The sequence below is a fragment of the Salminus brasiliensis genome, chromosome 21, assembly GCF_030463535.1.
Source record: "Salminus brasiliensis chromosome 21, fSalBra1.hap2, whole genome shotgun sequence".
NCBI lineage: Eukaryota > Metazoa > Chordata > Actinopteri > Characiformes > Bryconidae > Salminus > Salminus brasiliensis.
In genome coordinates, this window is record NC_132898.1 from 22,238,264 (window position 1) to 22,265,343 (window position 27,080).

Consider the following 27,080-nt stretch of genomic DNA (forward strand, 5'->3'; position numbering starts at 1 on the left):
ATGGAGGGTGGTGGCGAGGTTCCGATGAGTTCCTTCATCATGGACGAGGAGACGCTGAAGAGGAAGCAGCGTGAGAAACTGAAAAAACTTCAGGCCACTGGAGGAAACCCCCGACCAGCCCGCTCCCTCCTCTTCCTCACGCTGAAGAACCCCTTCCGTAAAGCCTGTATCAGCATTGTGGAGTGGAAGTATCCTTCAAACACACCACAGTAACTCTCTCAGATGGTTTAACACACTGATTAAGGATTAGGCTTAGACTTGGACTTGAAGAGCTCATTTTTATCCTGATCTATATTTGCTGCAAGTCCTCTGTCCATTGACCCTTTTATCAGCCAGTTCAGAGCTAGGGTGTTTTTAACTGTTTTATTTTCCTTGGTAATTGAGAGAACACCTGTGGTTCTCTCTTTATTCTTTGTTTAGTTGGATGGATCAGAAGCTCCTCTGCTGCACTCACACATTACTGAGATGTTACTGAGATTCTGTTCTCCAAAGAACCTCCTTTAATTTTATAAATTATTATCCTATAAATACCATATTTGCCTTGTTCACGTGTTTATGACAAAGTCTTTACAACCCTTCATCACCCCATCTCCTCCCTTTTAACTCTCTCATATCTCTCTCTCATTTCTGGCTCCACTTATCAGGGGGGACTGGCTTCCTGTACCACAAGCAGAACTCTTACAGTCTCCTTCTATCCAAATCCTCATATGCTGATGGCATGGCCTGAGGTAGCAAAGTTTACGCTTAAATCTACATCTGAAGAACTAGTCAGTTCATCTCTGAAGGATTTGGTTCAGATTAACCTATGTAAAGAATCCCTCATGACTGAGATCCAACTGGACAAATGTGGCTGCTGTAAGACTGGGTGCTGATTGGGTGTCAGTAATAAAGATCCATAACGCTGCAGTAAACACTTCTTTTTTGCTCTGAGGAGAGATTAGCTCATCAATAAACACACAGATATCACCAGCTAACGGTACTGACCTACTTACAGTCCTCCACCTCTCACTCTCATTTGTTTTAGCTGGACAGTGAGTGGTCAAAGGAGTGAAAGGTCAGTTAGCTGGCATTGAATGTGAGATTGTGCCTGTCTATTCCCTGTGGAGAAGTACTGCCAATAAAATAAAACTCTCTGAAGCATATGAACAAGAACCTATCGGCACTATGCCTCCACAGCATTGGAACTGTGTTCTCTGAAATGTTGGTGCTCCATTCAATACTTTTGTGATGAGTTGAAGATGAGGTGAGGTGGTGAGCATCCAAAATCCTGACCTTATTAATGCTCTTTTTGCTGAATGCAATCAAATCCTCACAGCAATGCTCTAAAGTAAATCTAGTAGAAAGCCTTCCTTGGACAGCAGAGACAGTTACTCCAACAAAAGCAGGATAAAAGCAGGTTTTAATATTCTTGATTTTTAAAAAAGAAACAATGAATAAGCAGGTGTCCCAATACTTTTGTCCATATAGTGTAGTGCTTCTTTGAATTAACTAAAAAATAACAAGTTCTTGGGAGATGCCATAGAAGAACAACTTTTGATTCCATAAGGATCATGCTATGAAGGTGTGTGAGTGTGAGGAACCTTTACATTGATTAACAATTTATATTTACAAATTAAATCAAGTGATCTTTAAAAGCCTCTACACACTCAACATCTCTATTACAAACATATAGTTTATTATGGAACCAAACTGGTTCTCTAAGGGGTTCTTTGCCCATCACACAATGCTACCAGTGCTGGGAGGATGAAGGCTAGCAGACGTTTTCCTCCAAAACATGTGAAGCTTCACCACATCTTCTTAAACTGCCGCTAACACAACACCACTGGAGCTTGACGTGCTTGGAGGAGAACGCTAACTACTGATTCTGTTATGTCAGCTAACAGACGCCTGCACTGGGTAGCATCGCCCCTGCTAGCTAGCATCACCCAAGCAATCAGAGGACTATCTTACATACTCAGAGAGAGAGAAGACAGTTATGGTCTCTGGGACTGCTGCATACGTATGGCTGTGGCATCACTGGGGACTGAACCTGCAACCTTTTGAGTACAGAGCCAACACTTACGAAGAGCCATGAAAATCTAGGTGTAAACACCCCCAGGATGCATTGTGATTTAATTACGATCGATCACTCAAACCAAATTTGGAGGTGGTCAGAGACGGATTTCACACACATTTAATGCAAGCAGAAACGATGTGTTATCTGTGATCATCTAGCGGACAGTCAGGCAAACGTAAATAACTCATAACTCATAATAAACATAAATACTAATTATAAAGACTAATTATTACTGTGGATGTTGGCTTCTCTCTCTATCAGATGATGGAAATATTAAGAAGAGAGTTCTGTAGTGGTTTAAATAGTACTTCACATTTTCTGAGCTGTTATGGAATGTGAGAACCATCTATTGTTCCATTATGTTGAAGAAAACCCACCGTTCCTATAAACTGCTCACGGTATCCCAGAACTGAACCACCTTGGTGAGACAATGTTTACAGGAGGTAAAATAAAAAGTAAGTGTGTGTTAATGAGTTCTTTATGTGGGGAAATAAAATCAGATCTAATCTGATCAGTCAAAGAAGATCCAGAGACTAAATACAAATACAAAATGCATGTTAATGGCAGGTGTAAACAGGCCCTCAGTGTTTGATTGTAACCGGTTCTTCTGCTCAAAGAGGAGCTTTTTTTAACAAAGCAGGGTTCAGTAACTGTAGCGCTGTACTTTTACATTATGTGTGTGTGAAGCAGCTCCATGCTGGTACAGAGCAGCTGTTCTGTCCCCTCATACACTAAAAACAGATACGCTAAGATCAGAGAATGCAGCCTGTCACACACACACACACACACACATATACACAATCAAAACCAAATACCCTACTAACACAGGTTCTGCAGCAGTGCTTTCAGAACACACACAGGTTCTCTCACCACAAGGTCAAAAAGGGTCAACAAAAGGCTCTCAGCTATGTGTGTGTGTGTGTGTGTGTGTGTGTGTGTGTGTGTGTGTGTATGTGTGTGCCACACCTGTCACACAGGTGTCTTATAGCACATTTTTAAAAGTATTATATTTTTTAGTTCAAAAAGTGTTGAGACTTTGAAACACTGAATGGGCGGAGCTGAACTGCTGTAGGCTGAATGGGTGGGGCTACACTGCTAGAGCAAGAATGGGTGGGTCTAAACTGCTGTAGACTGAATGGGTGGGTCTAAACTGCGGTAAGCTGTGAACCAAGTCAAACCAAGTTCTCTGAAGTCATAGAGTTTCACCCAATACCTTTAGGGTCTTTGGGATTAGTGATGAACTAATCATCCAACATTAGTACCTGTACTCACTGATGCTGATGATTACTTTTGGGGCTGAATAAAATCAAATCCTCCTCACAGCAATGTTCCAACATCTAGTGTAAAGTCTTCCCAGGCTGTTACTGCAGTAAAGGACCAAAATCCCCCTGATAATAACCTTGATATCAGGCGGAATCTTTGGATGAGGGTGTCTGGATACTTTTGCATATACTGTATAGTGTTACAATATATAATATAGATTGAATGTTTGGCTGAAAGAAATTGTGTGGGTTCTCCTTAACTGTTCTCTTCAGACCATTTGAGATTATTATCCTGCTGACCATCTTCGCCAACTGTGTAGCTCTCGCTGTGTTCATGCCCATGCCTGAGGAGGACACCAACAACACCAACAGCAACCTGGTAAATACACACACTCACACACATTACATACATTGCAGGTAGCTCCAGAGATCTGGGTTGTGGGTGTGAGTTCATTAGAACGCCAGTTAGCCTATTTATTAGCTGACCCTGCATAAGCGGTTAAATCTTCTATATAGATTCTTGAAACAGTTTCTGCTTATTTACTGAAGTGAACAGATTATTTATCAGACGTTAAGACACATTTTATATGTTTAATTTGCTTATTCTGTTAAATTAAGTGAATAAAGTGTTTAAAGTGTGCAGAAAACCTATGCACATGACTGTATGCTGGGAAAATATGATTAGAAATCTGATATATAATCTGCTATATTAGTAAACTATAAATCGGTCAGAGCTCCAGTATCTTCACTGTATATTTGGAGGCCTTCCAAAAGAAATAACTGTACTGTAATCTACACACATGCATAGACACACACACACATACACAGCATGCCCAGCTAAAGAAGATCATTTACGTAGCTGCGGTATGACATCTCTTTTTGTTCACTAGTGTGTGTGCGTGTGTCCATTACTGTGTGTCCATTCTGCCCTTGACTCAGGTGACTGAAAAGAGCAGGTGGCCGTGCCAGGCTCTTGTCTGAGTGTGTAAAATCTTTAAATTTAGAACACACACACTCTCTCTCTCTCTCTCTCTCTCTCTCTCTCTCTCTCTCTCTCTCTCTCTCACATACACACAAAGTATATGTTCCTATAAGCCCCAGTACAAGCTCTCACAGGTTCACACAGACTGCTCAGAATGAGATACTCAAGTCATGTTTGTTTACACTATTTGGACTAGAGCAGTTTGTTCAGATTGCAAACCTTCAAGACCTGGAGATCGGCTCTAAGCAAAAATTGAAAGTGAGCGACAAGGTCTGTAATGTGAACACAGCCTAAAAGCAATCTGTTAAACATGGCGGTGGGAGTGTTATAGTCTAGATCTGTATAGCTGCCACAGGCTCATTCATTTGTACTGGTGTAACGGGTGATTTTCAACAGTCATTAATTACCTTTTGGACATTTTGGATTAAACACAGACATTAGCAGCTTATAAAAGACGTTCCCCGTGTTTTATCTGAAGCTTGTTATAGATGTTAGCCTGTATTGGAGCTTGTCCATTGCAGGGAACCAGCGACTCTTTCAGTAAAGAGTCCTGCACAGAGCTGCAGCCGCTCCTTTCTCCATTTCTAAAAACTGAAACTGAAACCTGCCCACACTACCACTCACATCCTATGCAGAACCTTACAGAAAGAGTTAGAGTGACAAGTATACTGTTTACAATATCACTCTTATCCAAAGCCTACCTAGAACCCCCAGAAGGACTAGAGTTACAATTATTTTGTTCACACTATTGCTCCCACACATATCCTATCTAGAACCTCCAGATGGACTAATGACATTTATTCTGCTCACACTCATACTCACTCTCACAGCCTATCTAAAACCTCTAGGATTAGAGTGATGCTTATTCTGCTCACTCTACCGCTCACACATTTACACTGTCTATGTAGAACCTCACACTACCGCTCTTACAAAGGCCATAAAGATTAGAACAACAAGGTTTGTAATGTGAACACAGCCTAAAAGCCATCTGTTAAACATGGTGGTGGGAGTATTCATCATCTCTGATGATCTTTTAGAAGTTCTAGATTAAATACAGACATTAGAAGATTGTGAAGGAAGTTCCATATGTTTGTAACCTCATAACAGACATTGCATATGTGTGAGCCTGTTTAGAACCCCCAGAAGGACCAGAGTGAAGTTTATTCTGCTCACACTACTGCTCATACCAAGGTCATAACGACTGGATCTGAGCAAGAAATCGAAAGTTAGTGGCAAAGTCTGTAGTGTAAACACAGCCTAAAAGCTGTCTGTCAAACATGATGGTGGGAGTGTTATAGCTTCCACAGGCTATATATACACTACTGGCTCACTCATTTTTTACTGATATAAAATTTGATCTCTGATGATCTTTTTGATTTTTCTAAATTAAATACAGACATTAGAAGTTCCATAGTTCCATATGTTTGAACCTGAACCTCGTAACGGACATTAGCATATATGTAAGCCTGTCTAGAACCACACCAAGATCATAAAGACTGGATCTGAGCAAGAAATTGAAAGCGAGTGACAAGGTCTGTAATGTGGACACAGCCTAAACGCTATCTGTTAAACATGGTGGTGGGAGGATTATAGCCAAGACCTGTAAAGCTGCCACAGGTACTGACACACTCATCTTCACTAATGTCACTGTTGATCTTTGGCAGTCTCAGGTGATTTCAGAAGTCTCAGAAGATAAAATCTGACCAAGAAATTATATGTGAGCGACAAGGCCTGTAATGAAGTCAAGATTCAAGAATCTTTCTCTGTAGGCTCCGTCCACTAATGTGTTCATCTGTGGCTGCTGGTGTGAGATTGAGCAAGCTTTATCGAAGCTCTAGAGGACAGGGTTACTAATACAGGCCTGTTGTGGTTGATGTTGTTGGTCATCGTAGCACAGCGGCCTGACCAGATATACCAGATATGTTCACAACACGCGTGTGTGTGTGTGTGTGTGTCGATTGAATGACCAATTAAGGCTTCAACCTTCAAATAGCTGCCCAAGCTATTGACTCATCTATTTTCACAGCATCATTCTCACACACACACATATAGCTGTACAGACAATAAAGGAGTTGGGCTGTCAGATTGAGCAACTTGGCCGGCGTGGCTGCCCGATTAGTTCGGGCCATTCCCAGAGTTCCTACAGTGAAACCAAAACTGTATACCAGCGTTCTCGGCTTCACACACACTCTCACACACACTTCAGAGTGGGTCTGTGCCTTCTAATATTACCATACCAAGTGACATCTCTGATAGTGTTCGTTTGACTCGTTACAGTGAGACCAGCAGTAAGACAAAACAATTATGATAATAATAAAACTTCGTTAATGGAAGGGTTTAGTCATAAAAGCTAATTTTCTTAAGAAAAGGAGGATGAATCATCACAAATGAACATAATGAACGTAATGAAAGGAGGATTTCTGTGTAGACTGTAGATGATTCTGGCCCAAATACAGCCCAGTTGAAGCATTTTTGGGTCAGTTGTGGCATTTTAAATTCTTAAACTGTGTTCTAGATGTTACTCAGCACTTCAGTAGTTTTTGGAGTATTTATGAGTATTGTTATAGTTGTACTGTCTTATTCTAAGTACAGTATTCTCAAAACGAAGCTTTTTAGAACATTCAACATCTATCAGCATAGGAACTATGAGCCTGAAATATCTTGTAATTTTTTAAAACATTTCTATTCCATATATTCCAATTTTCTATTCCAAAGAGCACAGATGCCAGATGCACCAGAATGTAAGAACATTTAAGGTGGAATGGAAATTTCAAATAAGGTAAAATAAAACCAGGTAAAAATAAGCAAAAAAAGAAAAAACAGAGTGAGAGGAGTGAGCTACAGTAAACCAGTCCAGGAGCTTAACCAACACAACACATTCAAACTAAACCCAGAAAAGGAGCATCAGGAGATAAAAGATCATGACTAAATCAAGAGAATATCCTCACTTCTATGGTTCAGTAGAATGAAAAGTTTACTGAAGTACGTGGATCTAGATTGCTGACCTAGGGGTTAGGTTTAAGGTTAGGTTTGTTACACACTGAGGTGTCAAATCATACATTCTGGTTAAATCATTTGAAGACTCAACTCTGTGTTTTCAGGAAAGTCTAGAGTACATATTCCTGATCATATTCACTCTGGAGTGCTTCCTGAAGATTGTGGCCTATGGGTTACTCTTCCATGCAGACGCCTACTTACGGAACTGCTGGAACATTCTGGACTTTGTCATCGTCACTATGGGGTAAGACTTCAGTCTTTAATGAATTAACAATGTGTTACATGTCTTTTTTCAATTCCATCAAATTTAAATCATATGTATATACTTCCCTGTGTCTCAGGCTCTTCACCATTGCTGTAGACTTCATCAATAACATCAGTGGAGTGGAGGCTCCAGTAGAGCAGAAGGGTGGAGGCTTCGATATGAAGGCACTGAGGGCTTTCAGAGTTCTGAGGCCATTACGACTTGTATCAGGAGTTCCTAGTGAGTCACTTTGACTAAACCAATCAACCATCAAAGATCCTCTAACAAACAGCAATCACCAAACACTGAGTACCAAAAATTTACTACCAAATATTAAACACCAAATATTCTACATCAATAACCAAAAACCACCAAACATCAAATAATCACAGTCAAACATCAAACATCTGCATGTATCACTAAACATTACCCACCAAACATCAACGACCAAACACTGCCAAACACCAAATATTCTACATTAAAAAACAACCACTAAACATCCACCGTCAAACACCAACCCCCAACACCAAATGTTCACCACCAAACATTAATTACCAACAATTCACCACTAAACACCAACCAACAACCACTAATCAAACATTAAACACCAAACATCAACTACCAATCACAACCCAGTACCAAACATTCACCATCATACACCAACCTTCAACCATCAACCACCTAACATTTACTACCATTCTGTCTCCTGCAGGTCTACAGGTGGTGATGAGTTCCATCCTGAAGTCCATGCTGCCACTGTTTCACATATCCCTGCTGGTCTTCTTCATGGTCACCATCTATGCCATCATTGGCCTGGAACTCTTCAAGTGCAAGATGCACAAAACCTGTTACTACACTGGAACAGGTACCACATCTTTCACTGCACTAGAACACCAAACATTCCCAACAACCACAGCTTATTCTGAACTCACATGCACTGTTGAAGACACCTTCCTGGCCATATCAGATGTTTCACGAATATGTTCTCACAACACTGTGACAAGGCAGAGCATGCACACTGTATGGTTGTGGATGCCCCTTCTAATGAAAGCATTCAGCTACTTTAAGTTGCACAGGTTGCTGACACAGATGTGCAAATGCGCACATATAGAGCTATCCCTGTAGAATTGAATCGGCAATACTCTGGGGCAGATGAAATGAACCTTATTGGCACCATCCCTTAGCCCAGACAAGGGCTTGAGGGGTTTAAAGTCCCCCCAGAATTGAGCTGTGGAGCAGTGGAGCTGTGGAGCTCCAGCCAATACTTTTGGGATGAGGTGGGGTGGTGATCATCCAACATCCTGACATTACTAATGTTTTTGTCGCTGAATGTAATCAAAACCTCACAACAATGCTTGAAAATCTAGTAAAAGGCTATCCCTGGACAATAGAGACAGTTATTCCAACATAAGCAGGATAAACTGTTTTTAATACCCTTGATTAAAAAAAAAAAAACATGGTGCTGGTGTCCCAATACTTTTGTCAATATTGTGTATCTAATAGTAAAGATAAGCTTAAAGGATCACCTTGGTGAAAAAAACAAAAACGTTTGATTAATTAGTTTTAGGTTTAGCTTTAGTTTTAACCTGGAATGATGCGGCCATAGCCAGTGTGTTGAGGGTGTGTATGTGTGTTGCAGATATTGTTGCTACAGAGGAATATGAGGAGGCGTCTCCATGCGCAGAGGCAGGAAATGGACGACGCTGCACCATGAACGGCACAGTGTGCAAACCAGGCTGGCCTGGCCCCAACAATGGCATCACACACTTCGACAACCTCGGCTTCTCCATGCTCACCGTTTACCAGTGCATTACTACCCAGGGCTGGACCGACGTTCTCTACTGGGTCTGTTTATGAACTCTGAGCTGTGTGGACCTGGATTTGCCATGTCTAAAATTATGCATAAGAATAAGAAATGGAATTGAAGAAAGAATGTTAGTAGAACGGATACATTCAATTAAATAATCAAGCAATGATATATCAAGTAATAATTACATAATAATGAACTTTATTACACATGTTTATATATTGAATAACACATTTGTTATCCATCAAATTACTGATCGAATCAACAGTCATCATTCATTTTATCTGTGTGCTCATGTGTAGGTTAATGATGCTATCGGGATGGAGTGGCCATGGCTCTACTTTGTGACTCTGATTCTGCTGGGTTCCTTCTTCATTTTAAACATGGTTCTGGGCGTTCTCTGTGGGTCAGTCTCAGAAGCAAACCAACCTCAACATGCTACATGCTCATTACGTACACTTCTACACAAACATACATAAACATGTATTTTTAATCTGCATAGAGACACAGGGACATTTATGGGTTTATGGATACAGGTCTCAAAGAATATGGCAAAACCTCTAAAGTGACAACTACAGTAGTGTGCAAACATTTAGGCACCTGTAAAATATTAGAGTGAAAAGCTCTTTATCTGGACAGTAAGTGTTTATTTTTTCAGTTAAAAGTAATATTAGAATAAATATGAATAACATTAATAAAAAGTAATGCTTTTTCATCACTGTTTTACATCACTATGCTGTTATCCAGTTTAGATTTTTCCTCCGTTTTCATCTAATTTTGCACCATGTGTCTCATCTTGTAATTTTTAAGATATTGACACCGTTTCAATTTACGATTATTGTTTAAGAGGGTATGATGTGGGCTTGTATACAGCTTTTTGATTGAATTTCTGTGTAGCAACCAATTTTGGCTTATTTTTCCACATAGGAATGAATGGGGTTCAAAGGTTTTGGCACCCTTCTTATATCACACTGACATAAATACACTGTTAACATCTATCCAACCACAAGGACTACAACAGCAAACACTTGACAACCACCCAAGACACCAGCGTAACCATCTGTGATACAATAGAAACTGTCTAGCAACACCCTAGCAACCACTAAATAATACCATTGCAGAACACCTTCCAACACTGTAGCACTAGATTAGCACTTAACAACATATTAGCAACCACCTAGGATACCACAGCAACCAACTAGCAACACCGTAGCACCCAACTAGCAAGCACTTAGCAACACCATAGCAACCAACTGGGATTCCAAAGCAGCCACCTAGGAACACCCTAACAACCACCTAGCAGCAACCATACAACCCTAACCATAGAAACCACATAGCAACCACTTAGTAACACTATAGCAATCGCCTGAGATACCATAACAACCCTGAAGTAACACAATGGCAACCAAAAATGGATTTTTTGGGAACCTAGCTTTGTTCATTAAACTAGCTTACAAGATCTCAACTACTTTCTTTAAGATGATACATTCTTGTTATTTTTACTGCATTTATGTTAACTTGCATCTGTTCTAATGTGATCTAAAGTTATTACAGTCAATGTTTTCAAGTCATGTGACTAAAACCTCTGCAAAGTATTAGTAGTATTAGTAGTATATTATACCTCTTCTGTTCTCAACTATATGCCTAAACATAATTTTAGAAACACTAATTCTCTAATTTTTAAACTACACATCTCTAAAATCTCATTTTCAGGTCTCTGTAATTTTAGCTACATCACACCTACAAAATATAACTTGACAGAATATAATGTAATTAAAATGGTCTTCTACCCATCTTCCAGGCCCCTCAATCCCCGCTATCTCTACTGCAATCCAGTGCAAGGTTAAAATGGGATTTCCATTTCCAAGTTTCTTCCAAGTGTTCTGTAAAATTCTGGTTGGTTAAATTCAACATTGCCCTCTAGTGCTCGTCACCATTATGTGAATTTATGGTCAGACTCATACACGGACATCAGCTGTTCAAAGAACTATGGAACTCTGAGTAGTACTAGTTCTGTTTGATACTGTGTGAGAGTGTTCACTGCTGTTTATGTATTCCTCTGCTGGCAGGGAGTTCACGAAAGAGCGAGAGAAGAGCTCTCGGAGTGGAGAATATCAGAAGCTTCGTGAGCGGCAGCAGCTGGATGAGGATTTGAAGGGTTATATGGACTGGATCACTCAGGCTGAGGTCATGGACAATGACAATGACAGACAAGGTAACTTTTTGGAAGTAGAGAACAAGAAGAATGTTTGTTCTTCACATTAGAAGCTGTTTTATTGGGCAGCTTATTTGTCTGTTGTGGTCCACAGGTCTGCTGCCGCTGCAGGAAGGAGGTTCGGACACAGAGAGCCTGTATGAGTTGGAGGGACTGAACCGTCTCATGTACTATGTGTAAGAAAGAGAACCAACTCTCAGGAACACAGCAAACACCTTTCAATATATTTCACCAACTTGCTTGTTGCACCAACAGCTTGTTGCACTGGTAGCATCCCATTCCAGTACCACATTCTCTCACAGATGTTTGTAAAGGCAGACTGCGTGGCTAGGTACTTAATTTTATACGCCTGTGGCAATGGAGATGAATGAAACACCAGAATTCAATGATTAAGTGTCCCAATACTTTTGTCTACAAGTGTGAGGTTATTGTTGTTGAGGAAAACTATGGCCCATTCACTGCCCATTCACAAAAATTCACAGACCCCAGATTCAGTAAGTCAGTAAGAAATGTTTGGCATCTGACATATGCCTCGTTAGTTCACAACAGGAGATGTTTGGCTAATACTGCTAACAAACACTGGCCTTAGACTGTCACCAATGTCATCTCTGTAAACACAGCCCCAAAATCTTTCTCCTAGATCTGTGTTAATATGGCAAAATGATCTGGTTTAGAGCATAATGTCAAATTTGTACTAGTTCCCCCTAGTGGCTGGTTGGTAATCCATCTTTGTCTGATACATCTAATCAGCATCTGCAGAAGCAGAATCAGCTGAAAATATAAGATGATGAAGGTTTATTGACCCCTTCTGTAAAACAGAGCTTTCAGAAGTTCCTGGTATCGTTCTCAGCTATTCTATATGTGTTCTCTTCAGGCGTCACGCGCGACGCTGGAATCGATTCTTCAGGAGGAAGTGCCGTGTGTGGGTGAAGTCTAAACTCTTCTACTGGCTGGTGTTTCTGTTGGTGTTCTTCAACACACTGGTCATCGCCACTGAACACCACATGCAGACCCAATCCCTTACCAACTTTCAAGGTCAGTCAGGCCCAGAGGGATGTAAGTGCAGAGGTTTTCCGTCTCTGCTCCCATTATCTGTGTTTCTACACTATATGTCCAAATGTTTGTAGACACCCCTTCTAAGGGCCTAGGTGGGTAAAAAGTCCCCTTAGCATTGATCTGTGGAGCAGTGGAACTGTATTCTCTGGAATGATGGTACTCCAGACAGTACTTTTGAAATGAGTTGAGGAATTTGGGATGAGGTGGGGTCGTGAGCATCCAACATCCTGACCTCACTAATGCTCTAGTCTAGGCTGAAACTCTAATAAAAAGCCGTCCCTGGACAGTAGAGTAGTTTGCTCTGACAAAAGCAGGATTGACTCTTTTAATACCCTTGATTTGTGGAGGAAGTGTCCCAATACTTTTTTGTACAAGCAATAAAAGCCTGAATGTCAGTAAAGTCCATAATGTCACTGTGGGCATGCCAGACGAGTTCATCTCAGTTTGAAAAGCCCCCTTTCACAAACCTCCTGTTGGCTTTTATCCTTTCCTCCTTAGTGATTAGCTTCTTGTGTTCTTGCCATTTCCAACATAGAGCCCAACTTGAAAAAGTTTCCATTTCCAAAACGCCCAGGCTGGCAAAATAACTTTTCAACCAATTTAATTTTGGTTGAAAAGGTTCCATGAGTTGATTAGCAATGGTGCTAGAAGTTGCTCGTTCAGTCCCTACGGGTGTAGGGTTAACGTCAATGTCAGATAGCACTGATCAGCACTAGCACTCTTCTTACTCTCATTTGGATTAATGGTGCAGTTTACTACAGGTCCAACAGTTTATATACATGTATATATAGTGATGTTTGAGCCAACATATTATATTATACAGAATACATTATATGAAAGTATTTGTATTTTATTATTATAAAATGTTCAGTGTAGGTGAATTTCTAAGTGTGAATTTCTAACAATCCTGAAAAGCAAGGGTTGCTGCAGCACCTTCAGCACCCCCACTTCCCTCCTCCCTAGCGTTCCTTTAAACACTCTTTGCTCTCCTCTTTGCTCCAGCTCTGAAAATTGAACCACTAAAACACTTTCCACATATTTTTATTTTAGTATTATATCATTTTTCAGAATCAAAGATATAATTGTGAGGTTGGCTTGTGATTGTTTTTCTGCTCCACAGAGAACTCGAACACGGTTCTGCTGTGCCTGTTTGCGTTGGAGATGGTGCTGAAGATGTACGCTCTGGGGCTGCCCTCATACTTCATGTCTCTGTTTAACCGTTTCGACTGCTTTGTGGTCTCCGTGGGGATGCTGGAGCTGATCCTCGTCCACATGGGCGTCATGTCCGCCATGGGCATCTCCGTCATGCGCTGCATCCGCCTGCTGCGCCTCATCAAAGTCACCAAGTACGAACTCTTAAAATTAAGTTTTACAGTGAAACATTAAATAGAACACACAGCACTGTGCAAAAGTCAGAGCACCCTTCTTTTCTTCCACTTAAAGTCAAAAGTCATTAAGTACCAGTTGTTCATCATTCGGGATATATTTCAGAGGAGATCCGAGAGAAGGTAATCTTCATTTGCATACAGAAGGACAGGAGTCTCCAAAGCTGGAGTTCAATCTAAACCCTTAACAATCACCCTGCAAGACCTGGGAGAACCCTGCTCCCAACCCTAATATGAAGGAGGTGGTGATAATGTACTTACTACAAAAAGAGACTGTAAACAGTGTTAAAAAGTTCAGCCATAAGCTTCTTTTCAGCTGTGTTTCTTTTTCGTCCATATGGCAGTGGTCGTCATGCACAGTGCTATATATAGGTATATATATCTATGGTGGTTGTGTCTCACTTGAACTATTGGCTACACTACCCCCACACGTAAAGGAGGTGAAGAAGTATGTGGGCAGTGACGGTCACATCACACATTGGAATGGACTTATTAATGTTCATATGTAAAGGAAGTATTAATGCTGAACTTTCAACCAACAATTGAAGCTGAATTGAAGGGTTGATGCACTGAGGTGGATGTTTTGATAAATTTTATTAAATTCCTGAAGCTGAAATGTGAGGAATTTAATGGAAGTTAGGAATTGAACTTAATTTTGGGAGAAGGACCACATCCTTAACCCCTTCTTTCTCCAGGTCTTCACACCCTTTATATACCCCCATCTCACAGTCTATCCCCATTCGAACACACTTCACGCCCACGTCCTCCACATCTCCTCCCTCTTTTTCAGACCACCACTCTAACAGGGGGGCAGGCGTCACACACAGAACAGCTCCAGACTCCTGGCCAAAACACTATTGAGTCTGCCCTGCTGTTTCACCTCAGGGTGTGGTCTGCACTAGCAAAATTGTTTTCACTGCAATGAAATTAATGAAGGGTGGTCTGACTTTTCCACAGTACGATGTAGATGTCAGATACACTAGCTCTGATATTGGGATATTTCAATCAGTTAAATCCATTACAGTCATTCATATCAAGGTATGCACTGATTTTTGTCTAAAATGTGTGTGTGTGTTTGTGTCAGGTACTGGACGTCTCTCAGTAACCTGGTGGCGTCTCTGTTAAACTCGGTCCGCTCCATCGCCTCTCTCCTGCTCCTTCTCTTCCTCTTCATTGTGATCTTCGCCCTGTTGGGGATGCAGGTGTTCGGAGGGAAATTTAACTTTCCTGATCAGAGGGTTCGCCGAAGCAACTTCGACAACTTCCCCCAGGCCCTCATCACTGTCTTCCAGGTACTGCCACAGCCAGGCATTGTCCTCTTCCCTTATCTTCGAAAGGGGGTAAAAAAAGGCTGAACAAGCATATTTAAGTTGTTATACACCAAACAAGTTTAAAGCATGATCTCTACAGGTTCAGGTCCTCTGGTTGCTATGAGGTTGCTAGGCAGTTGATATGATTTCTTAGTTGGTCGCTATGCAGTTGCTAGTAGGTTGCCATGTGGTTACTATGCTGTTGCTAGGCAGTTACTGTGGTATTCACAGTGGTTTCAGTTGCTAGACGGTTGCTGTGGTGTCATAGGTGTCTCTCTCTCTCTCTCTCTCTCTCTCTCTGCAGATTCTGACGGGTGAAGACTGGAACAGTGTGATGTATGATGGGATAATGGCTCATGGTGGGCCAGTCATGCCGGGGATCCTCGTCAGCATTTACTTCATCATTCTCTTCGTCTGTGGGAACTGTATCCTCTAGCCCAGTGTGTGTGAGTGTGTGCATGTGTTTGTGTGTGTTTTTTTTATCTGCGTTCTCCTGAGCTGTTTGATGTAGATATCCTGCTGAATGTGTTCCTGGCCATCGCAGTGGATAACCTGGCTGAGGCAGAGAGTCTGACCTCTGCTCAGAAAGAAAAGGCAGAGGAGAAGAAGCGCAAAAAACTGCTCAGGTTTGTCTTATGCTAAACTAACATGTTTGCTTATGCTGTCTGATGAGGGGCCAACCTGTCTGATGCCATGCTAACCCATCTGATTATGCTGTCTGATGATGGGCTAACCTGTGTGACTAAGGCAACTGATAATGCTGTTACACGCCTAACTAATCTGTCTGTTTCTGCTGTTTGATATGGGGGAAACCTGTGTGACTAAGCTAACTAATTGTTCTGATTATGCTGTTTGATGATACACTAATCTGTCTAATTATGCTGTTTGATGCGTAGTGTTTAATTATAAAGTTAAGATAACCTGTCTGTTGACTCCCATTTTTGTTACTAATCTAACCTGTCCAATGCAGGGCTAATCTGTCAGATAAAGGAGATGAGGATAAGTCCACACTGGCTAAGAAACTGGCGGAGCAGAGAGCAAAGACTGAGGGAATCCCAACAACAGCAAAGGTCAGAGATAACACCCACCTCACACACACTTCCCACATTTACACCTTACAGATACCTCATACACACCTCTATAACACTACATCTTGAGTAGCAGTAACATTTGTGTTTTGAGCAGCTGAAGGTGGACGAGTTTGAATCCAATGTGAACGAAATAAAGGATCCTTTCCCACCAGCAGATTTTCCAGGTGAGCAGCTGCTGCAAGTAAAGCCATTACAAAGTCATTACTGGCATTTCACATAACATAATTATACAAGGTAATATATTAGGTAATTAAATTACTAAATAATGAGCAGCTTAGTTACTTAATAAATGCAGGGCTTTTTTAGCTTTTTGAATACAGTGATACTGTAAGATGTTAGAACAGCAACAGGCCGTCAATTTCTTGGAACTGTTGGTCGACTGTTGTGACTTTTTTCTAAGGTGATGATGAGGAGGAGGAGCCAGAGATTCCCAATAGTCCTCGGCCTCGGCCAATGGCGGACCTGCAGCTGAAGGAAACGGTGGTGCCCATGCCAGAGGCTAGCTCCTTCTTCATCTTCGGCCCACAGAACAAGTCAGTGGTCAGGAAGCGCAGGGGGCACCCTATAGTACTGTTCATATGATGCACACGCTTATTCTGACATACTGTAATACACTACAGGAAGCATAGGCGGCGCACTGTAATGCTCTGTAATGTTCATATGATCGTCATGCTTATTCTGACATACTGTAATACACTATAGGAAGCATAGGTGGTGCACTGTAATGCCCTGTAATGTTCACAGTCAAACTTCCCCACCCCCAGGTTCCGTAAATTGTGTCACCGAATCATCAACGCCACCACCTTCACCAACATCATCCTCCTCTTCATCTTGCTGAGCAGCATCTCTCTGGCTGCTGAGGACCCCATAGACCCCATGAGCTTCAGAAATCAGGTACACACGGCTGACAGCTCAATAAAAAACTCTTGGACGTCTTAAAGCGACAATCAATCAGTCAATGAATCAATGTAGGAGTCAATAAGCCTCCTACATTTTGGGATAAAGTGGGTAAATTGGAGTGTTGGTTGAACGATTGCTTTACACAAACTGTAGCAGAAAATAATCATGACTTTCTGTTTTGTGTTGTGTCCTTATGTCTTTTGTTGGGTTGCAGGTTCTGGCTTACGCTGACATTGTCTTTACATCCGTATTCACAGCTGAGATCGTTCTGAAGGTAATGCAGCAAGCAATTATACCTTTAACACCTATAACAATGTATAGTAATACCTATACCCATACACCCATATGCATATAATACCTGTAAAACACATGTAACTCATGTATAAGTTTGCATCTGCAATAGGTAACACATATAAAACGTGTAACACCAAAAACACCTGTAAACTAAGGAACACCTAAAAGTGTTGCTGCTTTACCATGAGTGTGATGGTACTGTTTCAGTCTGATAGGCTGTTCCTCCCTGTCTGTTCCAGATGACCACATACGGTGCTTTCTTACACAAGGGTTCCTTCTGCAGGAACTCATTTAATATCCTGGACCTGATAGTGGTGGGCGTGTCTCTGCTGTCCATGGGAATGGAGTGAGTTGGAGGGAGAGAATGTATATTAAAGCTGTGTGTGTTGATCTGATGTGTGTCAGCCATTAGCTAACTCTCCTCCCGCTCTGTTTGCAGGTCCAGTGCTATCTCTGTGGTGAAAATTCTCAGAGTGCTAAGGGTTCTGAGACCCTTACGAGCAATCAACAGAGCCAAAGGACTGAAGGTCAGTTGCGGTTACACTTATCTACACTTATCAGATTTCTGCATCATCTGCTATTAAAGTCACAGTATCACATCCTACTGCTGTCCTTTCTCTCCTGTACTTCAGCATGTGGTCCAGTGTGTGTTCGTGGCCATTAAAACCATTGGTAACATTGTCCTGGTGACCATGCTCCTGGACTTCATGTTCGCCTGTATAGGGGTTCAGCTCTTCAAGGTAAGAAACTCAGAACAACAGACAGGTAAGATTGGAAAGAGTCTGGTATTAAAGTGAGAGGACGCTGGAAATGGTCGCAGGCCATTTTGGGTTCCGCTTCTGTCAGACAAGAACAGAAAGCTGAGGATGCAGTGAGCACAGGATCGCCAAAACTGGCTTTATCACCAGAATATGTAATCCGTATTTGGAGTGACCTTAGTGTGCATGTCTGTTCTGCTGATATACCGGCTGGCTTTCTCATCCTTAACTTTTTCTCTACAGGGAAAATTCTTTTTCTGTACAGATCCTCTCAAAATGACTGCACAGGAATGCAGGTGTGTGTTTCTCCTTCTCTTTAATATTTTGTGAGGTTAAGTCGTAAACTAGCTTAAGTTTGAGTGTGATACATTTATCGAGCAGCTCAGAGTAAATGTACTGATCTAAGACCAGCTCTCATTAGCTGTCCAGTTGAATTCTGTGCCATGCAAAAGGCTTTATCTCTTAGAGGCTCGACCAATATGGGCCAATGTCAGTAAATGAAAGGGACTGCCATCTGTTAACAACAGCCATAATTCCTTTTTCTAACCTGTTCACGCTGTTTATGATACTGTGCCCTTAATATTAATGTATATGAGCTCTGTTCTGATTGGCCTCTGTACTGTATTGTGCCTCATTCAAAAAAAGAACAGTGAAAGCAATACAAAACAAACTACACAGAAACAAAACTTGTTTCTGTTCTGTTCTGTATGAGTGGGCGGGGCTAAACTACTGCATGATCAATCATATGTAAACATGCTGATGGGTGTGACATCACAGCCATGATAAACTGCATGCAGGCTGTTTTGCAGATTACCTTAAGTAATATTGTACTGTTCTGCTGTGTTCTCAGGGGAACCTACATCCACTATCAGGAGAACGCTTTGCACGAGATGGAAGTCCGTCAGCGACTGTGGATGAACAGTGACTTCAACTTTGATAACATTCTGAATGGCATGCTGGCACTTTTCACTGTGTCCACCTTCGAAGGCTGGCCTAAGTAATCACCCATTCAGCCTCAACCAATCACTATCACTATCATTTCACCATCCACCTCTTTATTATTGTCTATTCACCATCACCTGTTTACCAGCACTTTCCATCATCTCCTGTTCACCATCGCCTATTCGCCATCATCATATTTACTATTACCCATTTACTGCCACCTGTTCATTCTCACATGTTTAGTACCACCATCCTTCACCATCACCTGACATGACCCATTCATGATCACAACCTGTTCACTATGACAACCTGTTCACCAACAGAACTCATTCACTATTACCCATTCACCACCACCTGTTCATCCTCACAGGTTCACCATCACCTATTTGCAGTCACTCATTAAAAATTGTCCATTTACCATCATCATTAACTATCACCTGGCAACATGACCCATTTACAATTACAACCCGTTCACTTTGACAACCTGTTCACTATGACAACCTGTCCGCTATCATGTTCACCAACACAACCTGTTTCCTATCATCATATTCCGCATTCAGCACTGTCTGTTCATCCTCATTCATTCACCATCACCCATACACCATCATCCTTCACCATCCCCTGACAACATGTAGACACATGTATTTGTGTGACTGGTCCTGCTGGTCTTGCTGGCTTTTTAAACTTTTGTCTGTTGATATTTAATTCATACAGTATATGCAGAACGCATTTTACACAACCCCCCCCCCCCCCCCCCCAACACACACAGTGTATACATTTATACAACACTCAATGCTCCCTTTAGAGGCACTTTCAAGTTGTTGTTTTTTAATTTGTGTTAACATCATGTCTTACTGAATCCATCTGGTCCGTGTGTATGTAGGCTGCTGTATACAGCCATAGACTCCAACATGGAGAATATGGGCCCTGTGTACAACAACCGCACAGAAATCTCCATCTTTTTCATCGTCTACCTCATCCTCATCGCCTTCTTCATGATGAACATCTTTGTTGGATTCGTCATCGTCACCTTTCAGGAGCAGGGGGAGCAGGAGTACAAAAACTGTGAACTGGACAAGAACCAGGTACATTATCTGTCCAGGTAGACCACTCACCTGTTCAGGTATAACACACCTACACATATATACTACTCACCTACTTAGCCAGGCTATTCACCTGCTTAGGTACATCACTATTGCTGATGTATCACTCACCAACTTAGGTACATCACACTTACTCAGGGACAACACAGTTGCCCAGGTTTACCACTCACCATCCTTAGCTATGCACATCGTACATCACACCTGCTCAAGTACACTACACCATTCACCTGCACAGGTGCACCACACACCTGTTCAGGTAAACCAAAATCACACCTGCTGAAGTATAGCATACACCTGTTCGAGTACACCAAAATCACACCTGCTGAAGTATAGCATATAGCAAATCTCAGCAGTGTGGAAAATCAGTTCAGACTTTGTAAGTGAATGAATGCCTGCGTGTGTTTGCATTTGTGGTGTGTGTCTCTGCAGCGTCAGTGTGTGCAGTACGCTCTGAAAGCCCGCCCCCTCCGGTGCTACATTCCTAAAAACCCCTACCAGTACCAGGTGTGGTACATCGTCACCTCTTGTTACTTTGAGTACCTGATGTTCCTCCTCATCATGCTGAACACCATGTGCCTCGGCATGCAGGTACCACATTCTCATGTTCTCCGTTAATGTTCTGCTCTCTCAGCACCGCTGTTCTAATGGTTCCATTCTGCTGCGGTGGAGAATAAACACATGTTGAATAAACACAGTTTAAGCTTCTATTGTATTCTATTCTGTTTTTTTTTTCAGCACTGTAACCAGTCGGAGCACGTCACACATCTGTCTGACATGCTAAACGTGATCTTTACTGTGCTTTTCACTGTCGAGATGTTCCTCAAACTCGGTGCCTTTAAAGCCAAGGTGAGCTTTAATCTCATTAACTCATTACCAATATCCATAATGCTTTCTGCTAATGTCCTCATTCTTTAAATATCATCAACAGTTTCCACCTCCATAAAGAACTACACAGCTATTTTCACTGTTTACATAAAGAACTACACAGCAGTGTCACATGATCAGTAGCAGTGTTTCACCTCTCTCTCAGGGCTACTTTGGGGACCCCTGGAATGTGTTCGATTTTGTCATCGTTGTGGGCAGCATCGTAGATGTCATTCTGAGTGAGATCGATGTAAGTATCCTCCCTGGGCCTTTTTCAGAACTGATCTTCAACATTAAAGCGATAGTTTATGTTTTTTACTGTTTCAATACTATTCTGTTAGCTACATTGGGTCAATAACTCCAGGGCTAATTGGTGGGGTGTAACGTTCTATTACTTGTTAGCTAATTAAGCCTCATAACTCCGGTACTAATTTGTGGGGTATACACATCTATTACTTGTTAGTCGTGTTAACCTTGTAGCTCCAAAAGATGCAAACATAAGAAGGGGAGAAATGTGGTAAATCTAATTTTAGATGACTTTAACCATAGTTAAATAATATGAGAGGTATGTTTTCATTGTTGTGACTGTCTGGACTGTATCTATCCCACAATGCACCAGCGGCGCTCTCGCCAAGCCACCCTGCCAGCCTTACTCTTCAACTCTAGCACACCTGAGGCGGTCAGTATTTGTACCTGTCTCCCATGGCTCTGCACCCAAGCCCCACCCACCACATGTGATACACCACATGTGTCATCCAGCTGTCAATCATTTCCACCACCTGCTCACTGCTACCTCCTTGCACAAAGTTCTACCCAGAGCTGGTTAAGGGGGAGTCACCCTCTTTATTCATTCAGTAATCCCAAAACCACAAACTACAAACCCGAGGGGGCGCCAGAATGAATGTAATCAAATGGAGGTAAATGATTGAAAGTGTGCTGCATTTGAGGTCCTCTTCAGCTCATAGTTGGTTACGACTAGTTGTTTTACTTGGAGTGGTAATCAGTAATCAAGACAGAAATTCAGTGCTGGTTGGTTAGTGGGAATTACTGCTACTGATTGCTGATTGGTTATTTAGCTGAAAAGCTCATTGGATGAGTAAAGCAGTCACTTGATACTATCAATAAAAAAAATTAAGTTCTGTATCTGGACCTGAAAGGTTTTTGTTCTCTATTTTGAAGAACATCCATAAGAACCTATTCATTTTGGACTCTAAGAAGCACAATCTAGTATCTGACCAATCTGCTCTGAAAGATGAATTAGTGGGAGCTCTCCTTAACTGCAAACTCTCTGGCTCTACCCGTGCTCTGGCTACACCCTGCCATACACCTATTCCTGTCACACCTGAGGCCTTCCTAGCTTTCATTTCTGTTACAACAGCAGCAGAGTAAGTTTACTTACAGCTCACAGATTCAAAGACTCATTTGTAAAGAATCTTCATGCAGAGAGCTGATTCACATGATTCAGATTATTCAGACTTTTTTTCTGTAATGGAGAAGAAAGCTTCACCATCTCTGGTTTGCCATCCATTCCTTTACTTTCACAACCTTTATTTTGCCTCCTGCTTCTGTTCTTTCTCTTGTCTCCTGTTTTTCTTCCTCCCCAGCAGCCCACACACACTTACACACACACTAACATTCTCTCTGTCTCTTTTCCTCTGTAATGCAGGCTGCTCTATCTGCTCAGGGTGGACTCTACTGTCTGACTGGCTGTGCGGTAACTATCTCACATCATTTTGTAGACCATCCTTGAATGTTATTTAGACATATATATAAATATATAAAAGTGAGTAATCTGATCTACCTGGTCTGTTGGAAACTAACCAATTGACTGAAAACAATTTTTCCTCATTTGTCTCATCAGGAGGTGAACCCAATGCAAGCTATAGCTGTAAGTACTGACCCTCTCCATCTTGGAAAACAAAAACACGGTTTACAGTAGTACTCTGAGTGTATGTGAGATTGGCTGACTGATTGTGTGTTTGTCTGCAGGACTCAGAGAATATGAGTGTTTCCATCACACTCTTCCGTCTGTTCCGTGTAATGCGCCTGGTGAAGCTGCTGAATCGCTTTGAGGGAATTCGAAACCTGCTGTGGACCTTCATTAAATCTTTCCAGGTACCTCTGTCAATTCCTTCCAGGTCTCTTTATCATATCTCTCTAGGTATTATAACCAGCTACTCCCAGGCACCTCCACAGATATTTCCAGGTACTTTCATTAAATTATGCTGGATACTTTAGGATACTACATTAAATCATTCCAGGTACAGTCATCAAATTCTCCCTGGTACCTTTATCAAATCCTTCCAGATAAAGTCATAAAATCCTTCTGGGTACAGTTATAAAATTATTTCCGGTACTTAATCAAATCTTTATAGGTAGCTTCATCAAACCATATCCAGGTATCTTCATCAAATCCTTCCAAGTACAGTCGTCCAATCCTTTTCAGTCCCTTTATCAAGTAATTCTTGGCACGTTCATCAAATTATGTTCTGCATACTTTCACCAATGTATTACTGGTACGTTTATCAAATCATTCCAGGCACCTTAATCAATTTTTTTTCAGATACCATGATTTAAATTCTTCCAGTGTAGTTATCAAATCTTTCCTGGTCCCTTCATCAAATTCGTCCAGGTACTTTCATAAGATCCCTCCAGATACCTTCATTCAAGTCTTTCCAAGCAGCTTTGTCAAATGTGTTCAGATATCTTCATTAACATCTTTCAAATAGCCTCATCAAATTCTTCCAGTACCTCCATCCAATCCTGCAAGGTTTCCTCCACTGAATCCTTCCAGCTGCCATCATTAAATCCTTCTCAAGTACTTACCCAGTATTTTCAGTATGATCATATGTTTAGTATCATAAGTGTAATCATTCCAGGTTCCTTCATCAAAACCTTTTATGTATCACCTTGTATAGCCTTTTTTTTTTACTTGTTAGCTACATCAGTCAAAATGTAATGTAATATGAAATACAGACAAAAATGCTTTAGAATTCTCCCATCTGCATAAAACTTGTCATTGACATGTTCCTGCCTTCATTAGCATATCATTGCCTGTGTTTTGTGTGTTTTTGCAGGCTCTGCCGTATGTAGCTCTGCTCATAGTCATGCTCTTCTTCATCTATGCTGTCATAGGCATGCAGGTGAGTCACACATATTCATTCATATCAATGCATAAACACAACAACACTTTTTGTCATTGCCTTGTGTGTGTCTTTGGAGAAAGCTGGAAAATCCACCTTTGCAGTATTGCTCAGTAGGAGGTGGGAAGTTTCTACTTTATGAGTGAGAAATCGGTAAGGTGTAATTAGTATGTTCGTCCCCTGCAGGTGTTCGGGAAGATTGCGCTGATCGATGGAACAGTGATAAATCGCAACAACAACTTCCAGACGTTTCCACAAGCTGTTCTAGTGCTGTTCAGGTAAATCCCAGCCGATCACTTTGTACTTACCTAGAACATCTAGAGCATGTGTGAGGTTGGGGGACTGACTCCAGTCTGTACAGCTGTGTTTGTGGGGGGGTCACTCGAGTCTGTGGAGGTGTGAGGCTGACTTTGGTATATGTATGTTCAGATGTGCCACAGGTGAAGGATGGCAGGAGGTGATGCAGGGGTGTCTGTACGGTCAGCGCTGTGACCCCAAATCAGACTACCTGCCAGGAGAGGAGTACACCTGTGGGGCTGGATTCGCCATACTGTACTTCATGAGCTTCTACATGCTCTGCGCTTTCCTGGTGAATAACACACACACACACACACACACACACACACACACACACAGTGATGCACTCCTTAACACATTTTCCAGCAATGTTAAGACAAAATAGCATCACAGTAAAACAGTTGCTTGTTCATAAACGAGAATTACCAGAGATGTCTACTACAATTTGGTACTCTGACCCCATAGTGGCCCTTGAACTCACTTCAAAATATTTATTTATTTATGTATTCGATCCACCTTTACACACAACCACACACACATTGGACTGATTTCCACCCGGTCCCTTTTAGATCATTAACCTGTTTGTGGCCGTCATCATGGACAACTTTGACTATCTGACCCGCGATTGGTCTATCCTCGGGCCACATCACCTGGACGAGTTCAAGAAGATCTGGGCGGAGTACGACCCTGAAGCCACGTGAGTAGCCAGCCAATCAGAGCTCAGCTGTTACAACAGAAAATGTGAAAACTGTGAAAACAAATGTGATGATACTGCTACATTTAGTATGTGTGTACAGTAACAGAAATGTGTATTTAACTGTAAGGGATAGCACTGAGTGTGAGTGTGTAAACTGTGATGCCTGTGCTGTCCTGTAGGGGGCGCATTAAACACCTGGATGTAGTGACTCTGCTGCGGCGGATCCAGCCTCCCCTTGGCTTTGGCAAATTCTGTCCTCACCGTGTCGCCTGCAAGGTGACACACACACACACACACACACTCACATATTTAAAGAATATTGGGAGATGGAGGTAATATGACTAAACACACAAAACTGAAGAAATGTCTTTTAAAAATAATTTGTAAACTGTAATAATAAAAGTATTACTAGCTAAAATGCCTACAATTAGACATGAGGTGCACCATATTAGCTGCAGAAGATTAAAACATCATTAGAAGGGAATTTTGGAGGAGCCTGAAGGAAGACATTTGGATTGGTTTGCTCTTGATTGGTAAAGTGAGTGATATCACCATGGCAAGATCCAAAGAGCTCTCTAAGGCCTTCTGAAAGAGGGTTGTAGATGCAGATGAGTCTGGGAAGGGATTTAAAAAGATCTCAGAACACTTCGAAATCAGCCGTTCCACTGCCCTCTAGATCATTTACATGGCCAGGTCAGGCTAACCTAGCAAGTTCAGTCCAACAGCAGACCACAGTATAAGAAATGTCCAACAATCCTAAAATATCATCACAGGATCTTCAGGTAGCTCAGCTGCCACAGCTGAAGTCAAAGTACAGCATCTACCATCAGCTGTGCAAAGAGGAAACATTTGCCTTTAGCAAGGCTAAAGTTTTCCAGAGAGCTTTTTCCTAGACAGAGGCCAGGACATCTGGACCAATGTGCTGTGAATCATTTGGACACAGTAAGAGAGGACATGTTTGGCATAAACCAGACACAACTTTTCAGCACAAGAATCAACTATGAAACTAGAGGTGGAAATGTCATGGTTTGGGGCTGCTTTTCTGCGTCCGGGCCTGGAGAGCTCTACAACATAGAATCCACTAGGAATTCTGTATTGTATCAGAGACGCTGGAGGAAAATATGAGACCATCTGTCCAAAAACTAAAGCTAAAACTTCACACATCTGAAAGAATTCTACATGGAGGAGTGGGAAAAACGTTCTCCCAGTTGATGTCAGAGGAAACATCTAACTAAACATTTTCCCTGCAAGAATACTGTAATTAAATTAATTATAATTATATTACAAATAATATAAAATAAAATAGTTGTATGTGCTTAGTTAAATTACCTCCTACCCACCCTTGTAAAAGGTTTTCCTGGGATGCCTTAACATTTTCACATGGCTGTATCTGATAGCTTTTAACAATAATTAAAATTATAATTGCTTACGCCTGTACTATTACTCTGGAGTGTATTTTTTGTGGTATTGGGTTTTGTAATTCATTGACTGTGTTTATTGTATTGATTGATGTGCGCATCATGGTCTTACATGCTTTGGAGTGATGTTTATTCCTCTGTGTGTGTGCAGAGACTGATCTCCATGAACATGCCTCTGAACAGCGATGGCACCGTCACCTTCAACGCCACGCTGTTCGCCCTGGTCCGAACCGCCCTTAGGATCAAAACAGAGGGTAAA

General features: G+C 41.6%; 1 protein-coding gene across 2 annotated transcripts in view; it reads left to right on the forward strand.

Annotated features, from left to right (window-relative positions):
* Positions 1-27,080, forward strand: part of cacna1sa (calcium channel, voltage-dependent, L type, alpha 1S subunit, a) — a 29,522-nt gene continuing 2,442 nt past the window's right edge. The window contains exons 1-38 of one of the 2 annotated variants that reach the window (XM_072665865.1): positions 1-188; positions 3,592-3,697; positions 7,402-7,541; positions 7,639-7,781; positions 8,254-8,406; positions 9,181-9,386; positions 9,651-9,754; positions 11,418-11,563; positions 11,658-11,739; positions 12,438-12,598; positions 13,740-13,965; positions 15,089-15,296; positions 15,619-15,739; positions 15,826-15,940; positions 16,285-16,384; positions 16,500-16,569; positions 16,806-16,938; positions 17,170-17,299; positions 17,520-17,579; positions 17,839-17,945; positions 18,039-18,126; positions 18,232-18,339; positions 18,601-18,653; positions 19,208-19,354; positions 20,183-20,384; positions 20,832-20,990; positions 21,138-21,248; positions 21,433-21,516; positions 21,886-21,945; positions 22,933-22,980; positions 23,128-23,154; positions 23,256-23,381; positions 24,344-24,409; positions 24,596-24,687; positions 24,839-24,998; positions 25,276-25,403; positions 25,583-25,679; positions 26,973-27,075. In XM_072665865.1, coding sequence (XP_072521966.1) covers positions 1-188; positions 3,592-3,697; positions 7,402-7,541; positions 7,639-7,781; positions 8,254-8,406; positions 9,181-9,386; positions 9,651-9,754; positions 11,418-11,563; positions 11,658-11,739; positions 12,438-12,598; positions 13,740-13,965; positions 15,089-15,296; positions 15,619-15,739; positions 15,826-15,940; positions 16,285-16,384; positions 16,500-16,569; positions 16,806-16,938; positions 17,170-17,299; positions 17,520-17,579; positions 17,839-17,945; positions 18,039-18,126; positions 18,232-18,339; positions 18,601-18,653; positions 19,208-19,354; positions 20,183-20,384; positions 20,832-20,990; positions 21,138-21,248; positions 21,433-21,516; positions 21,886-21,945; positions 22,933-22,980; positions 23,128-23,154; positions 23,256-23,381; positions 24,344-24,409; positions 24,596-24,687; positions 24,839-24,998; positions 25,276-25,403; positions 25,583-25,679; positions 26,973-27,075 — 4,558 coding nt within the window. The remainder of the gene's footprint in view (positions 189-3,591; positions 3,698-7,401; positions 7,542-7,638; positions 7,782-8,253; positions 8,407-9,180; positions 9,387-9,650; positions 9,755-11,417; positions 11,564-11,657; positions 11,740-12,437; positions 12,599-13,739; positions 13,966-15,088; positions 15,297-15,618; positions 15,740-15,825; positions 15,941-16,284; positions 16,385-16,499; positions 16,570-16,805; positions 16,939-17,169; positions 17,300-17,519; positions 17,580-17,838; positions 17,946-18,038; positions 18,127-18,231; positions 18,340-18,600; positions 18,654-19,207; positions 19,355-20,182; positions 20,385-20,831; positions 20,991-21,137; positions 21,249-21,432; positions 21,517-21,885; positions 21,946-22,932; positions 22,981-23,127; positions 23,155-23,255; positions 23,382-24,343; positions 24,410-24,595; positions 24,688-24,838; positions 24,999-25,275; positions 25,404-25,582; positions 25,680-26,972; positions 27,076-27,080) is intronic. The other variant, XM_072665866.1, reaches the window with a different exon arrangement.